General features: G+C 45.8%; 1 protein-coding gene across 6 annotated transcripts in view; it reads right to left on the bottom strand.

The window, feature by feature from the left end:
• EML1 (EMAP like 1) overlaps positions 1 to 18,696 on the bottom strand; it is a 199,021-nt gene that overhangs the window by 70,399 nt on the left and 109,926 nt on the right. For all 6 annotated transcript variants that reach the window (XM_070357957.1, XM_070357954.1, XM_070357956.1 and 3 more), the window contains exon 2: positions 16,632 to 16,814. In XM_070357957.1, coding sequence (XP_070214058.1) covers positions 16,632 to 16,814 — 183 coding nt within the window. The remainder of the gene's footprint in view (positions 1 to 16,631; positions 16,815 to 18,696) is intronic.

The raw sequence follows: 18,696 nt of genomic DNA, 5'->3' as shown, positions 1-18,696 counted from the left end.
AACCAGGGACCCTTGGGGAAAAGCCCGAAACTAGGGCTGGGACAGGGAACATCCAATATGAGCCTGGAGCATCTTATGGCACCAGAAAGTAAGGAAGTGCTCACAAAACTCACACTGATGGGGGGTGGGGCATGGCAAAGGGACACAGGAGCCAATGGGAAGAGCCAAAGCTGGCACACTCTGTGCCACAGGATAAATAACGTAGTACTGGATTATACCCCAAACTATCCAATAAATATCCACAGGTTCACACTGATACAAACACGTGATGGAATAAGCACACGAGGAGGACACGCCCCCAGGCAGGAAAGTTCCAAATAATTTATGTGGATACTTTGTCCTTCGGGTAGTGGAGCATACTCTCTGCCCCGTAAGTGTGGCCTGTGCACGCTGGCTTCCTCCTAAACCACGCAGTGTGGAGGTGTGACAAGGGGGAGAAGCCTGACAAACACACCTCAGCCAGGTAATCGAGGTGAAGGCCAACAGCGGCAAGTCATGCAGACAGGATGCACCCTTGGCAGATGTGATGAGAGCACCACTGTGTCTCTGCGGTCTTTCTCCCTAAACCCTCCCTGAGTGTAATCGGGAAAAAGGCAAACCCAAATTGAAGGACAGTACTCTGCACAACTGTCAAGGTTAAACAAGAACGAGGAAAATCTGAGAAACTGTCAGTCCAGGGGAGCCTAAGAAGCCGCTATGACTAAATATAATCCCAGATGGGATCCCGAGACCAAAACAGGACATAAGGGGTAAACTAAGGAAATCTGGATAAAGTTTGCCCTTGATTGATAATAATGTATCAATACCGTTCCATCAGTTGTGACAAACATTCTAATGTAAAATATTAACAATAGGTGAAACTGCTGCAGGGGGATTCAGAAACTCTGCTCTGTTTGCAACTTTTATGTAAATCTAAAACTATTCTAAAATTAAACGTTTATTTTAAGGTACTAGCAGAATTTATTTTGTTCATCCCCAAGTTAAATCTGCCTCAGAGTAGGCCCTTAAAAATACTATCAATGACAAGACTGCCGAGAGTGCCAACATTTCCATACACGGAACCTTTTCAGTCTTGAAAGCGGAGGGCAGCCCACCTTCTTTTTTTTAATTGTGAAAGAGGGTTTAAAGAGCGCAGTCAGACCCCTCCGCCCATAGCAGGACGCCCTTCTCCACCCCCTCCAAGCTCTCTCTCTCTCTCCTCATTCTCTGAGTACCTGCTCCAGCCAGGGGCCCTAGCCCAGTGCTTGGAGTGAATATTCCTCAAGGAAAACACCACAGCTCCAAAACAGAGATGCTAAATCTTCCCTCACACACACAGTCTGCTCCCATGCTGATGTCCACTTTCTGCCAGGACAGAACCTTCTCCAGAAGAAATGTCATCCATGCCTCTTCTCCACCTCCTCTCTCTACTTCACCTACCATTTCAGTCTCCATTTTGTCGGTCTTTTTAAAAAATATACATACTACTGTGCTGGTGGTGTCTTCCCTGAGATTCACGTTCACCCAGAACCTCAGAACGTGACCTTATTAGGAAATAGGATCTTTGAGGCCCTGCTGCTGCTGCTGCTGCTGCTTAATCTCTCAGTTGCTTCTGATTCTTTTGTGACTCCGTGGACTGAAGCCCGCCAGGCTCCTCTGTCCATGGGATTCTCCAGGCAAGAATACTGGAGTGGGTTGCCATTTCCTATTCCAGGGGATCTTCCCAACCCAGGGATCAAACCCACATCTCCTGCACATCTCCTGCATTGCACATAGATTCTTTACCACCACTAGTACCACCTGGGAAACCCCAATATAATTGGTTAAAGTGAGGTCACACTGGGTTTGGGTGGGCCCTAAATCCAATGACTCATGTCCTTATTAGAAGCCCATGTGTATATACGTACACTCAATGGAATATTACTCAGCCATAAAAAAGAATGAAATCATGCCATTTGCAGCACCAGGGACGGACCTGGAGATGATCATACTAAGTGAAGTAAGTCAGACAGAGAAAGACAAGTGTCATGTGATACCACTTAGATGAGGGATCTAAAACATGAGACAGATGAACTTATCTACAAAGCAGAGACAGGCCTACAGACATTGAGAGCAGACTCGTGGTTGCCAACGGGTGGGGAGGAGGGATGCAATGGGAGCTTGGGGTGAGCAGATGCGAACCATTATGTATAGAATGGATCAGCAACAAGGTCCTACTGCGTAGCACAGGAAACTATACTCGATATCCTGTGACAAACCACAATGAAATATCTATATATATGAAAAAGAAAGTATGTACACAGAACTGGATCACTTTGCCGTACAGCAGAGATTACGACAACACTGTAAATCAGCTATAGCTCAATAAGATCAATTAGGGGGAAAACAAAGAAGCCCATGTGAAGGTGCATAAGGAGGGGCTTGCCACGTGAGACGGAGCAGAGACTGCAGTGACGCACCCTCTAGCCGAGGATGGCCAGCAGCCACAGAAGGCGGGAACCGTGCATGGACCAGGCTCCCCCTCGGAGCTTCCAGGAGGAACAACTCTGCCAGCACCCTGAAGTCAGCCCAGCGATACTCACTTCAGACATCTGGTCCCCAGAACTGTCAGGGAATCCATTTCTGTCTGTAGTCATTCGCTGCAGAGGCCCAAGGGGGTGACTACAGCACGCGGATCAGTGCCGGGCGCCTGCCTTTCATTCCACTGTCACCATCGCTCTGCAGAGGCTCCCTCAGCGCAACCCCTAAAGCCGAGGGCTGGTCTCCCACTGTATTCGGAGGCTCTGTCCCAGCAAATCTCCTTTAAAACCCCTTGTCCTAATCCTAACATCCCTCATGGATGGTCTCTAACGGCTCCTCACAGCCCACTGCACCACGTGACAGGTCATCAGTTCAGTTCAGGTCAGTCGCTCAGTCATGTCCGACTCTTTGCGACCCCATGAATCGCAGCATGCCAGGCCTCCCTGTCCATCACCAACTCCCGGAGTTCACTCAGACTCATGTCCATCGAGTCAGTGATGCCATCCAGCCATCTCATCCTCTGTCATCCCCTTCTCCTCTTGCCCCAAATCCCTCCCAGCATCCGAGTCTTTTCCAATGAGTCAACTCTTTGCATGAGGTGGCCAAAGTACTGGAGTTTCAGCTTTAGCATCATTCCTTCCAAAGAAATCCCAGGGCTAATCTCCTTCAGAATGGACTGGTTGGATCTCCTTGCAGTCCATGGGACTCTCAAGAGTCTTCTCCAACACCACAGTTCAAAAGCATCGATTCTTTGCTGCTCAGCTTTCTTCACAGTCCAATTCTCAGATCCATACATGACTACTGGAAAAACCATAGCCTTGGCTAGATGGACCTTTGTTGGTAAAATAATGTCTCTGCATCAGAATCAACCAAAATGCAAAAGCTGAAACCATTATGGCAGCTCCGAGTGCCAGACATCAGACAGAGTAGTAACAACTTAAAACGCAATATCTCATCCAGTGGGGACAACACGTGTGGTCCGGCTCCACTGCACCACCCAGGCCTGGAGGAGGGAGGAGAGGACACTGTCCCCAGACCCCCAGGCCCATGCGCCTCCAGGCCACTCTCCATCATTTTACTCTTTTATAATTTCAGGGATCAGAGCTCACTCTTCACCAGATTTTTTTCTTTCTTTCTTTTTTAAACTATGAAAGTATGACCATACATTTACAGGAGACTTGGAATACAGAACAAAGTTATATACAGTTTCATTATGAAAGTGAAAGTGAAAGTCGCTCAGTTGTGTCCAACTCTTTGCAACCCATGGACTATACAGTCCATGGAATTCTCCAGGCCAGAAAACTGGGGTGGGTAGCCTTTCCCTTCTCCAGGGGATCTTCTCAACCCAGGAATCGAACCCAGGTCTCCTGTGTTGCAGGCAGATTCTTTACCAGCTGAACCACAAGGGAAGCCCAAGAACACTGGAGTGGGTAGCCCGTCCTTTTTCCAGCAGATCTTCCTGACCCAGGAATCGAACTGGGGTCTCCTGCATTGCAGGCGAGTTCTTTACCAACTGAGCTATTAGGGAAGCCCATAGCTCCGCTACATATTACAATTATTTTTTTAAGTAGATATGTCAAAATTTTTAGCTGGGGTTTCAGTATCAAATTCTCAAAAATTAATGGGATGAATACACAGAAAAGTAGAAGGATATAGTAGACTTGATGTGAAAACTGGACCATAAAGAGGGCTGGGCACTGAAGAACTGATGTCTTCAAGCTGTGGTGTTGGAGAAGACTCTTGAGAGTCCCTTGGACAGCAGGGAGATCAAACCATTCAAGCCTAAAGGAAATCCATCCTGAATATTCATTGGAAGGACTGAAGCTGAAACTCCACTTGATGTGAAGAGCTGACTCACTGGAAAAGACCCTGATGCTGGGAAAGATTGAGGGCAGAAGGAGAAGGGGACAACTGAGGATGAAATGGTTGGATGGTGTCACTGACTCAATGAACATGAGTTTGTGCAAACTCCAGGAGATAGTAAAGGTCAGGGAAGCCTGGCGTGCTGTGGTCCATGGGGTCACAAAGAGTCCGACATGACTGAGCGACTGAACAACCGCAGGAGACCTGAAAATCACCATGAACCAATTCAACATGATTAAGATTTACACAATTTTCACACAACAGTAAAATACAAATTCTATTCAAGTTCCTGCAGACTATAAACTAGGAGACACTAGAACATATCCAGGAACGTAAAACACGGTGCAAAAATCTCTTGGTCTAAAGGTACTGAAATCATACAGTCTGTTCTCTTATCACTGTCCCCACTTGATCTTCTTTTTCCCACCAGGTGCCCAGGCTTGTCACTATCTGGTCCCCTCCCTCTACCCACAACAAGCAAACCCACCTCACTCCCACCACCTAGCTTGTTTCTGTGAAGCAGAATCCCATGGAGTTAAAATGCAGCTCGCTGGGCCCTATTCAAGGTCTGCGGCGGGGCCTGTGACCCTGCATTTCTAACCAATCTCCAGGCTGGTGCTGCTGCTGTTGCTCTGGGGAATGCACTCTGAGCATCACTGGTCTGTGCCAACCTCCAGCTGGGGAGGGCCTCTCCTCGCCAGCCCGGCCTTCCCTGGAGGCCCTGGCTCTACAGCATACCAGTCTCTGTCATGCAGTTTAGTGCTTGATTACGGGCTGCTGTTTCAAGTGGGCTAGTCTCATTTATACCCGGTTAGAGAGGGTGAGACATTCGTGCTGGGAGGGGGCGCCATTTAGATCCCTCTCCCTGTGCTTGGGAAGTGGGGCTGGACTCCACACTGAGCCCCATGGGACCACGGGCTGGCAGGTAACTGGACCCTAAGAGCAGAGATGGTGCTGGGGGAGGAGCAGCTACACCCAGGGGGCAGGGCCACAGCCCACCCGGGACCCACCTGGAAGGAGTCAGGGGTACAGCCTCTGACCTCACTCTCCCTCCCTGCAGACCCCACTGGGGATATTGCTGCTCAAACCTCACTGGAGCCGAGGGCGAGAGGCTGAAAGGTATGGTCCATACAGCCCCGCCCCTGGGGGCAGAGAGCTGGCTACAGGACGTGGCAGGGCTGATGGATGATGGCTGGCCCCCTGCTCCTCTCCCGCATCTAAGCCAGGACCTGCCTCCCACACGCTTACGTGCCTGCCAAGCCAGGCTGGGTGCCCCCGGGGCCCCCACGGCCCCTGCTTTGTGCCCCCTTCACGCTGTCTAGTCCCGTCCACCCCATCACCGGCAGGCTCCACGAAGGCAGCATCTGCTACGGTGCTGACGCGGAAGGTGTTCCACGTACATCTGTTGATCAGACTGCACTAAACTTCAAGAGCAAAGATCCCGCTTCCAAGAAAAGGACTTGCGTGGCCATTTCAGACTCTTTTTTTGGCTGCGACACAAGGCATGCGGGATCCCTAGTTCCCTGACCAAGGATTGAACATACACCCCCTGCAGTGGAAGTGCAGCATTTCAACCACTAGACTGCCAAGGAAATCCCCTCTGAGTCACTGTTTTTAATTTTTCCTTGAGTCTTAATTTCAAAATTCAGTCCCATAATAATTGAGTACTGTTCTTCTCCCCCAAAAGGAGATGAGATTTTTTAAAGCCCATAAAAAGAACATCAATTGCACGCAGCAGGCCTTCTCAGAGGGCATAATAAACCTCACACATTAAACTATAATAGAGTAGCATCAAAAGCAAACAGAATCGTTAAAGCTGTAATGAGAAATCATAAAAGAAAAACAGCGGCTATGGAGAGGAAAGGGGCTTCCCTGGTGGCTCAGATGGTAAAGAATCTGCCTGCAATGCAGGAGACTGGGTTTGATCTCTGGGTTGGGAAGATCCCCTGGAGAAGGAAATGGCAACCCACTCTGGTATTCTGGCCAGGAGAATTTCATGGACAGAGATCCCTGATGGGTTACAGTCCAAAGGGTCGTAAAGAGTCAGACATGACTAAGCGACCTCCCTGGTGGCTCAGACGGTAAAGCGTCTGTCTAGAATGTGGGAGACCCGGGTTCAATCCCTGGGTTGGAAAGATCCCCTGGAGAAGGAAATGGCAATCCACTCCAGTACTATTGCCTGGAAAATCCCATGGACAGAGGAGCCTGGTAGGCTACAGTCCATGGGGTTGCAAAGAGTCGGACATGACTGAGCGACTTCACTTATCACTTTTGTGTGCAGAGGAGGGGAAAAGAAGGAAGGAGAAGAAATGGTGGTCACTGCTGGAATGAGAAGAGGCCGCAAAGAGTCCCCACTCTGACGAGATCCAGTCACTCACTGCTACACCTCTGTCGATACTGTGCTCGGCCTGTGTCACCACTGACTTCTTGAATAGCATCACAACTACACCAATATGTTTGCTAAACACCTATTTTGCACAGAACATCATATGAGATTTCCTTCATGTCTCCGTATCTAAACATGATTAGCCACTCAAGGAAAAAAATGTTGCTGCCATAAAGAAAAGTTTTGAAGAAAAGCGTATTTCCCAATGTCCAATCTGAACAGGTACCAGCCTGGATCATGAGAATGGCAGGACACAAGAGCAGCTATAATGAGTCATTTTCAGACAAGTGATCTTGAAAACTGCAGAAGAGAAACAGCACCAGGGAAGGAAGATTCAAACACAATTTCCAGCTCATCAGGTGCTAAGATAAACGGGTCGCTGGCTTCGACATGACACTGAGATATGAGACATTCTTCTGGTTTAGGAAAGCTTTTTAAAAAATATTATTTCCAGGGGGTGCAGTGGTAAAGCATCCACCTGCCAATGCACGAGACGCAAGAGACCTAGGTTTGATCTCTGGGTTGGAAAGATCCCCTGGAGTAGGAAATGACAACGCACTCCAGTATTCTGGCCTGGGAAATGCCATGGACAGAGGAGCCTGGTGGGCTGCAGCCCACGGGACTGCAAGGAGTCGGACGTGACTGAGCACGTACACACACATACATTTAACTGTTTTTAGGGGCAAAACATAGACAAACAGTCCCTGGGCTGCACTCAGATGATGAAATGCTCTAGTCTGGATACCAGGGTGCAACCTAGTATCCTGAATGCTGTGTGAGAAGAACTAAATGTAGGATTTCAGTTACGATCAAAGCTGCCCGAGGCGGATGAAGGTCCGTGAGTGTCCTCTCTGTATCCTGCACACACACAGGCAGGGGGTGAGGAAGACCCCAGACAGTTCTCATCGCCCAAACAGTCACTCTTTTACTGGTGCCCAGATTGGGTGGAGGGAGGACAGGACAGAAGGAGATCAGGTCTGGGAGACGGGGGCCAGGGCGTGAGGTCCAGAGTGTCCCAAATTGGCAGTGTGACCACAGGCAAGACCCCCTGGAACCTGCTTCCCTAGTCCATATGGTAAAGACTTCATAAATGCTTGAAGGGTAGCTCTTCCTGCTCTGAAATCTAGGACCCTGATTCCTAGATTAGAGTGAGAAGAGTGTTCAGGAAAGAAACACCCGAGTTTCTGTGACTTTACCACGCTGTGTAAGTTCTCTTAGACCCACTAACCCACTGGAAGGGAAGGAGAGGAGCCAGCAGGCTGAAGTGGACAGGCCTTGCAGGGAGCAGAGGCAGCCACATACAGAGTGTTTATACCTGTCTGTGTGCGTACTATTTCACATAAACTCCCCACAAACTACCCTTGAGTCAACTTCCCTACAAAATGACTCCACACTGTGGGAACTGAAAATCTCTAACAAAGGTATTCAGAATCTCAGGTCTAAAGCATTCACAAGTATGCTTGAAATGAAAAAGTTTTCATCATTCGAAATGGGAGGATTGGAATACCCAGACTTTTATGAAATACTATTTTTGACAATATATTTTTAAAACTATAGCTGATATAAACACAGACATTCAAGTATAGGTAGTCAAATCTACTAATGTTTGTTATTATGATATTGTTATAATCTTATGATCAAGATACCCTTTTAACTGTTGTTGTTGTTATTAAGTGCAACATTTGATAAGTAAAATATTCCATTAGGTTTTAAAATAAATTTAATTATGAAAAGCATGACCATGTATGTGATTATATGTAGAAATTCAAAGTTTAACATAACTGACCATTATGAACCCAGAATTCCTAACTATCTACTTCAAAATTGAAAAGATGTCTATATTTGGAATCAGAAAAGGTGACGTGCTTTTGCTAAATTATAAGACAAAGTAGATAATTACTCATGTGCCGGGTAAGAGCCTTATCACTAATTCCAAGCAATATTACAGATGCATTTATCCTTGGATCCAGCAATCCCACTTCCAGGAACCGATCCTAAAGATATACTGGAGAAATAAAAATGCCGTATGCACAAGGCCTGTTTGTAAAACAGGGATGGCACATGCCCATTTCTTTCTACTTTTATATGCATTTGAACGTATTCATAATACAAAGTTTAAAAACAATCTTTCTCAGTCTCTGAAATATATCTACTGAATATATCTACCAAGTGCTCAGTCGCTCAGCCGTATCCAACTCTTTGCAGTCCATGGACTGTAGCCCATCAGGCTCCTCTGTCTATGGGATTCTCCAGGCAAGAATACTGGAATGGGCTGCCATTTCCTCCTCCATATCTATCAAGTCTTTTCTACAAATCACTAACAAATGTCTATTTAAACTGGCAAAGGCAATTACAGAGGAAAATGGAAGAAACTATAGCATGTTCTGTCTAAAAGAAAGCACAAGTTATTTTCTGTAATTAACTAATTTGTAAGGAGAAAGATAAGGAAAAAGCACAGTAGATGTGAGAGAGGGAAAAATTGCTAATTTTGGCTAACCAGGTTAACGAACTAAGTTAAATATGCATTGATTTCATTCACTGCAAAGAACTTAAAATTTTTTAATTTGTTAGTTACACCTCTCTAATAAAATTTATAGTGAAAAGACTATAATACAAGATTTTACATAATTATATGCTGAATATGATTTATTGTATTTGGGATACTTTGCAAATTAAATTAAACCTTGAAAAAAGAACTCTCATTTCAAGTCACATAGTTATTCATTTAAATATTTGGTTTGATTTGAATAAGGCTAATTTAAATAATACTGCTAAGAGGCGTGTACATCCAAGCCACACAGATGACTACAAGAACATAAGTGGAGCCAGGCCTACAGGGGTCAAATTCCAGATTTTCCCAAACCAGACGGACAATTTGTGTGGGGCAAATTATCCAGTGTCCTAGAGGCTGCCTTCTCATCTGTAAAACGGGAACAATAATACCCACCTCAAAGGGCTGTGGAGAAGTGACATTAATTAATATATCCAAAATACCTACTGCAAAGGCCAACACCTATCCAATTAATAAATGACAGTCTCAGGTATGATAGTGAAAATCAGTGTTAAGTGTTAATATCGCAGAAGCTACTTAAGGATGACTTGCAGTTTGCTTTCAACAGTACTCGCAAAGACTAAATTCTGAGACGAGGTTTCGATGTCCCAGATTAACACAACTGTCTTGCTTGTCAGCGCCTCCAGCAGATGGCTTCTGCTTATAGTGATTTACTCTCTGATCTGTTGATTAATGGGACTATTAATATAAAGAACAGAAAAGTCTGAAGAAGGTATATTCAGGTTTTTAAAAAGTTAAGCTGTCAAACGACAATCTGAACTGCCAAGCAAAATTTAAAATGAGAAATAAGAACTCTTGTTGGTTAATGTATAAAAAAGCAGACAATCCTCTCATACAAGGGACAACTAGATTTCAACCTACATTTTACATTAAAATCCCATAACACTTCCCTAGAACTGAAATGGAAGTTAGTCGTGCATGTCAACAATGGATCTGTTATGAATTTAACTCCAAAGCACATCGCTTGTCTTTTTGAGAACACACGTGAGCAAGCTCAGCCTCCAGACATTTGCTCTGAGCCCTGTTGCTGACCTTGTGCAGTGAAGATCACCTTCGGTGGTAAGAAAGGAGTCATTTTTAAAGCATAAATTCCTTCTGCTTATCAAGGAATGTACACCCAAGAACATTTAGTATAAAAGTATAAAAAGGAAAAAAAATCATCACCCCATCACTCAGGAAAAAAAAAAAAGATAACTCTTGGTACACTTCACTCTTCTTTGCATAGATTTTGTCTGTTTAGTTGGAAAATACAACGTATCCAGTTTGATATCCTGATTCTGCCTTTTAATATAATACACAAACATCTCCCATGCTGTTACCTAAAACAGAAGCATCTTTGAAGATTACAAAGCTTTCCCTCATATGAGGTGCCACAGTTTTCTGGTCATATCCCTAGTGGTTACTTTTGCTTTTGTATTTTCTATACAAGTTTTCTCCAATACCTGTAATTCTGTAAGGAATTCCCTTATTCACATGCATTTTTCTGTATCTACACTCAGAATAGCAATACAATGGTGTCTGTTCACTGCATTCTGTCCCCCTAGTCCAACCACAATATTGAAAAAACTTTCATATTAGCAAGAATTTTAAGAATATTGGCCTCCAGAAACTATTTGCTTTTCTTCTCCCCACTTTATGATAACCCAAGCTCAGCATAATTAAAACATCCCAAATCTTCCCAGTCCCTTGGACAGCAAGGAGACCAAACCCATCAATCCTAAAGGAAATCAATCCTGAATATTCATCAGAAGGACTGATGTTGAAGCTGAAGCTCCAATACTTTGGTCACCTGATGCAAAGAGCTGATCATTGGAAAAGACCCTGATGCTGGGAAAGATTGAAGGCAGGAGGAGAAGGGGCGACAGAGGATGAGATGGTTGGATGGCATCACCGACTCGATGGACATGAGTCTGAACAAGCTCTGGGAGATAGTGAAGGACAGGGAAGCCCGGCGTCCATGGGGCCACAAAGAGTCAGACACACCTTAGCAAATACACAACAACAACAAATCTTCCTATCTGAAAGCTTTATTTATTTACTTGGCTGCATTGGGTCTGAGTTGCGGCATTTAGGATCCTCCTCGTGTCCTGTGGGATCCTGGCTACAGCGTGCGGATATCTAGTTGTGGTGCGTGGGCTCTGAAGTGCCAGCTCAGTAATGAGGTACAGTCTTAGTTGCTCTGTAGTATGTGGGGTATTAGTTCCCTGACCAGGATTTGAACCCATGTCCCTTGCATTGGAAGGCGGATTCTTAACCACTGGACCATCAGGGAAGTCCCTCTGAAAGGTAACCCCACCTGAACAAAGCTGAGGTTCCCTACAGTTGAGATGCATGATGGGAACAAGTGCTTCCTGTGTCTTATTTATTTATTTTAATGACATAAAGAAAGGAGGACAGCAATTCTGAGACTAGGGTTAAGAAGAGATGTTAAATTAGCACAAAACACCAGTCCTGGGGATAAGGGAAGGTCACCAAGGCAAAGCAGAGCCTGAGACGCAGCTCTCTCTGTAAGCTGTCTGTCCAGGGTTGGCTGCAAACTTTTCTGTCTCAGGAGGCCCTGAACTTGATCCGTTAGTGAGTTACTTTCACGAGACTGCAGTTCTCATTCGGGTATGAATTAAGTCACATGAAGAATGATAAAGGAAGTCAAAGCTTAGACGTCAGGATACACTTTCTTCAAGTAAGTGAAGTACTGTCATGAAAAGGGCTTCTCAGGTGACTCAGTGGTAAAGAATCCGCCTGCCTATGCAGGAGATGCAAGAGACCAGGGTTCGATCCCTGAGTCGGGAAGATCTCCTGGAGGAAGAAATGGAAACCCACTCCAGTATTCTTGCCTGGAGAAGTCCATGGACAGAGGAGACTGGCGGGCTACTACAGTCCATGGGGTCGCAAAGAGTCAGACATGACTGAGCGCATGCACGCACGCGCACACACACACACACACACACTGTCATGAAAAGGATGAGTATTTATCCACGGTCTCCCTGGCAATACTGAGGCCAGTGAGTGGACACTGCAGTCTGACATTTTAGAATGGCTGATGGACGGTCACGGCTCTCACCATGCCCTTCTTTTGAGCTGAGCCACACCAAGGCTCCCTGTCTGACCAGGCGGCCTGTTTCTCTGCGGCCCTGTCATCCCTGTCACTGGGCAAACAGCTCAACATTGTGCACCGGAAGCTCAAGACACTGAGCCCTAAGCTTCTGGCAACTCACCTTGCAGGGGAAATCGTTTAGTATTTAAAAAATCTGAACACCATGTGCCCAGTCTGTATGAGGGCAGCAAACCCAAAGAACAGCATGTGATAGTAATAATGTGGCCTTCGAAGACCCAAAGGAGGTTTGTCTCAAAGCTGCCTTGTCTAAGTATCCCCTAACTAAGCCACAGCTCTGGAGTGCCAGCTCCAGGTAGGGGGGCACACGGAGTGCCAACACGGCAAGCTCTGAAAGAGAAGCAGCAACTTGGAGCTTCCGATGGGATCACTTCTGCTTCTCCCCTCCTCTCCCACTGGGAAGCGGAACACCACAGCCCCCTGCATTCAGGCCATGCCACTCACCAGCTCTCTTATGACCTTTTTTCTATTTCTTGGTGTGACTTTATCATGCTTTGGTTTATTTTCTTTTTCGAAAAGAATGCTATAAAGAAACATCCAATCTAAGTATGAAAAAAAAAAAAAAGAAGTTTCCAAAACTCAAACTTTACTCTTTATCAAGAAAAGAAAACTCCTGGGCAGGCCCCTTTATTTTCCCCCCCTCCTTTTCTAAAAATAGAAGTTTTAGAAGCCTGAAGTTGTATACAAAGCAACGACTTCAAACGTACCCTTTAGGATACAGTAGTCATCAGATTTATTTTTGGAAAGCTGCATAGGTCAAGAATACCTGGAATAACCTGGTTTCTATTTAAAATACCTAATCGCTTTGTAACTTAGGAGAAAAAGATTATTTAAAGGGATTATTCACAATGTAGGCATCTCCCAATATGTGTATCTCACATGGAGCTGGTGATAATTACCCTGAAGGACAGGGAAAAGAGATTGCTTTCCACAGACATGTGAAAATGTATCCGGGCTGGAGAAGAAACGAACAGATGCAACATCAAGATAGTACCCTCTCCCGACTCCAAGGAAAAGATGGTAACTGTGAAATGATTTGCTAAATCCCAACAAAATAAGAAAGGTAATTTTAAAGGGACATTTACATGCTGCAGACTTAAAACGGCTTAACCAAAGGAATTTGACAGCCAAGATGAATTCCGTTTTCAAGAGTTAGCCATGAGGAAAAGCGGTTCTGGCCAAAGATGAGTAATGCATATTGGCTGAAATCACATGCCAGGGTTCTAACTAGCAGGAGAGAAGCTTTTACGAGGCATTTTATTTCTACAACTGTAAGAAGAGGGTCACTACAGAGTTACTTAACACACAAATATTGCTTTCTATTTTGTTCCCAGGCACCACTGGGGAATGAAATGGTGATTTAAATGTGCCAGAAATCCACTATTTATAGGTATAGAATTCTGTCATAGGCAATGTTCTACTAGAAAAAAGAAAAAGGGATTAAAAAAAAAAAAAACAACAGAAGGTTTTGCCTTACTAGGAGCTTATGAGCAAAGAAGGAGGGGAAGTTAGTAATAAGCTTCGGGTTCTAAGCATATCAGGGAGGGGCCTGCCTCCTCTCAGCCCCTGATCAAAAGTGTTTGCTGTGCTGAACTGGACGACATTGTAAACTGAGGGCAGAGAGAGAGATTCGAGTCCCTGAGAGTACCCAGGTGGCACAGCCTCCACAGGAGCCAAGGAATCGTGTGTGGTTTCGGTTTTGGTTTTACAAGCTCTATCTCAGAGTCTTAGAAAACTGTTTACCGGTCCACTGCAGACATTTCTTCCTTGATTCAACTGGCATTTACTGATCACCTACAACTGTGCACACCTGGGCTACAATTCACCAATGTCGGCTACAGCTCACCAACGTCAGCAACAAGTCACCAACGTCAGCGACAAGTCACCAACGTCAGCGACAAGTCACCAACGTCAGCGACAAGTCACCAACGTCAGCAACAAGTCACCAATGTCAGCTACTAGTCACTAATGTCTACTGCAACTCACCAACATCGGCTACAACTCACCAAAGTCGGCTACAACTCACCAACGTCGGCTACAACTCACCAACGTCGGCTACATGTCACCAATATCAGCTACAACTCACCAACGTCAGCTACAACTCACCAACGTCGGCTACATGTCACCAACGTCGGCTACATGTCACCAACGTCGGCTACAACTCACCAACGTCGGCTACAACTCACCAACGTCGGCTACAATGTCGGCTACAACTCACCACTGTCCAGGCAAAAGATACCGTCATGCTTTGTGGGATGATTTCAACAATCCTACGATTGCTTCACTGTTGTTCTAAGCTTGGTTTCTCTGTCAATATTAAGAGAGCAACGTATCTCCTGGAGCAAGAATCTGCCATGAACAACCATGTGATCCTACAATCCCATCCCTGGGCATATGTCCAGAGAAAACCATAATTCAAAAAGATACACACACCCCAGTGTCCAGATCAGCACTGTGTACAATAGCCAAGACAGTGAAGCAACCTAAATGTTCATCAACAGAGGAGTGGATAAAGAAGATGTGGCACATTATATACAATGGAGTATTACTCAGTCATAAAAAAGAATGAAATCATGCCACTTGCAGCAACGTGGATGAACCTAGAGATGATCATACTAAGTGAAGTAAGTCAGATGGAGAAAGACAAACACCACAGGCTATCACTTGTATGTGGAATCCAAAAACAAATACAAATGAACTTATTTACAAAACAGAAATAGACGCATAGACATAGAAAACAAACTTATGATTCCTAAAGGGGAAAGGAGGGAGAGGGATAAATTAGGCGGTTGGGATTAACATATACAACTTATTGTTGTCATTCAGTCACTAAGTCGTGTCCGACTCTTTGTGACCCCATGGACTGCAGCACACCAGGCTCCTCTGTCCTCCACTATCTCCTGCAGTTTGCTCAAATTCATTTCCGTTGAGCTGGTGATGCTACCTAACCATCTCATCTGTATATAAAATAGATAACCAACAAGGACCTGCTGTACATACAGTCAGAGAACTATACTCAGTATTTTGTGACAACCTATAAAGGCTTCCCAGGCGATACACCCGTAAAGAATCTGCCTGCCAAGGCAGGAGACCCAGGTTCTATCCCTGGGTCGGGAAGATCACCTGGAGAGGGAAATAATAGCAACCTGCTCCAGTATCTGTGCCTGGAAAATTCCATAGACAGAGAAGCCTGGCGGGCTACAGTCCATGGGGTCGCAGAGAGTCAGGCGCAACTGAAGCAACTTAGCACGCGTGTGTATGTATGACTGAAGTACTCCACTGTACACCTTTAGCACGCTGCGTGTACGTGTATGACTGAAGTACTCTGCTGTACACCTTTAGCACGCGTGTGTATGTATGACTGAAGTACTCCACTGTACACCTTTAGCACGCGTGTACGTGTATGACTGAAGTACTCCGCTGTACACCTTTAGCACGCGTGTGCATGTATGGCTGAAGTACTCTGCTGTACACCTTTAGCACGCGTGTGCATGTATGACTGAAGTACTCTGCTGTACACCTTTAGCACGCGTGTGCATGTATGACTGAAGTACTCTGCTGTACACCTTTAGCACGCGTGTGCATGTATGACTGAAGTACTCTGCTGTACACCTTTAGCACGCGTGTACGGGTATGACTGAAGTACTCTGCTGTACACCTTTAGCACGCGTGTACGTGTATGACTGAAGTACTCTGCTGTACACCTTTAGCACGCGTGTACGGGTATGACTGAAGTACTCTGCTGTACACCTTTAGCACACGTGTACGTGTATGACTGAAGTACTCTGCTGTACACCTTTAGCACGCGTGTACGGGTGTGACTGAAGTACTCTGCTGTACACCTTTAGCACGCGTGTACGGGTATGACTGAAGTACTCTGCTGTACACCTTTAGCACGCGTGTACATGTATGACTGAAGTACTCTGCTGTACACCTTTAGCACGCGTGTACGGGTATGACTGAAGTACTCTGCTGTACACCTTTAGCACGCGTGTACGGGTATGACTGAAGTACTCTGCTGTACACCTTTAGCACGCGTGTGCATGTATGACTGAAGTACTCTGCTGTACACGCGGGACCAACACAACACGGTAAATTAACTGTGCTTCGGCTTTTTAGAAAAGAACACTTAAAATGAGAAGAAACCAAATGCACCGCTGCCGAGCCCACAGCCGCCCCCGTGCGTCTCCAGCGCCCACCTTTGGTAGGCCCTTTCCTGCTGAGCACGGCCTGCTGCTCCTCGGTGACGCTCAGCCTCCGAACCACATCGGCCAGAGCCGACTTGAGCAGCTGGATGTCGTCCTCCTGCAGCTGGACTCGCTGCTCTAGGGAGGCGATGCGGTCTGTCACCTCCATGCTGCTGGCAGCAGAAGCGCTGTCATCTAGACGGAAGAAACAAGGAACAAGTGAGTCTCAACTGCTGCCCAGAGAACTCAGACCAGAGACACACACCAGCACGTTGCCATCACACAATAATAGTTAAAAACTAGAGACCATGGCTTCCCCGGTGGCTCAGTCAGTAAAGAATCTGCCTGCAGTGCAGGAGACCCACCGGAGTGAAGGAGACCTGGGTTCAATCCCTGGGTCAGGAAGATCCCGTGGAGGAGGAAATGGCAACCCACTCCAGTATTCTTGCCTGGGAAATCCCATGGACAGAGGAGCCTGGTGGGCTACAGTCCGTGGGGTCACAAAGAGTCAGACACGACTGAGCGACTAAGCCACCCCCACCAGAGACCACGGCAGACTTGTGTGAAATCTTTTCTTACAAGGAACTACAGTGCTTCATTCTGCTACTGTCTTTTCATTCTCTAGATCTGTGCTTTTCGTTTTTTTAAACTGTGGTTTTAATTGCCATGATATTTTTCTAGAGCTGGGCCATTTTCTTTGCATGATATTAGAGAACTCTAGAAGTAGAGTGGATATTAGCATATGTCTAGTACAACTTCCCACAGGTGGTAGAAATCTGCTGCCCAGTCTCTGGCTTTTGTTCCAACGATGCTACTGACAGGTCCGTGCGATGACTACCCACCAGTCAAGACTTTAAAGGATCGGCTCATCTGACAAAGAGGCTTCCCAGGTGACTCAGTGGTAAAGAATCTGCCTGCCAGGAAATGCAGGTTTGAACCCTGGTTTGGGAAGATCCCCTGGAGAGGGAAATGAAAACTCACTCCAGTATTCTTGCTTGGGAAATCCCATGGACAGAGGAGCCTGGCAGGCTGCAGTCCGTGGGGTCACAAAAAGTCAGACAACACAACTTAGCAACTAAACAACAACAAACCTGACAAAGCAATAGTTCAGTTCAGTCGCTCAGTCATGTCTGACTCTCTGTGACCTCATGGACTGCACAGGCTTGCCTGTCCATCACCAACTTCTGGAGCTTGCTCAAACTCATGTCTACAGAGTTGGTGATGCCATCCAACCATCTCATCCTCTGTCGCCCCCTTCTCCTCCTGCCTTCAATCTTTCCCAGCATCAGGGTCTTTTCCAATGATCGGCTGTCCACATCAGGTGGTCAAAGTATTGGAGCTTCAGCTTCAGCATCAGTCCTTCCAATGAATATTCAGGACTGATTTCCTTCACGATGGACTGGTTGGATCTCCTTGCAGTCTAAGGGACTCTCAAGAGTCTTCTCCAACACCACAGTTTAAAAGCATCAATTCTTCAGTGCTCAGCTTTCTTTACAGTCCAGCTCTCACATCCATACATAACCACTAGAAAAACCATAGCTTTGACCAGATGGGACATTTGTCGGCAAAGTAATATCTCTGCTTTTTAACATGCTGTCTAGATTGGTCATAGCTTTTCTTCCAAGGAGCAAGCAACTTTTAATTTTATGGCTGCAGTCACCATCTGCAGTGATTTTGGAGCCCAAGAAAATAAAGTCTGTCAGTGTTTCCACTGTTTCCCCATCTATTTGCCATGAAGTGATGGGACTGGATGCCATGATCTTAACTTTTGGATCGTTGAGTTTTAAGCCAGCTTTTTCACTCTCCTCTTTCACTTTCATCAAGAGGCTCTTCACTTTCTGCCATAAGGGTGGTGTCATCTGCATATTGGAGGTTACTGATATTTCTCCCACCTATCTTAATTCCAGCTTGTGCTTCACTAAGCCCAGCATTTTGCATGATATGCTCTGCATATAAATTAAATAAGCAGGGTGACAATATACAGCCTTGACAACTCATCATAGTTCTGTCTAGAATCACTAACTCATAATTTCTTAGCAAGGTTCATCAGGGCCCTCCATGGTCCTCTTGGCCTCTC

The sequence above is a fragment of the Bos mutus genome, chromosome 21 (genome assembly GCF_027580195.1).
Source record: "Bos mutus isolate GX-2022 chromosome 21, NWIPB_WYAK_1.1, whole genome shotgun sequence".
NCBI lineage: Eukaryota > Metazoa > Chordata > Mammalia > Artiodactyla > Bovidae > Bos > Bos mutus.
This window is presented reverse-complemented; position numbering and strand designations above follow the sequence as displayed.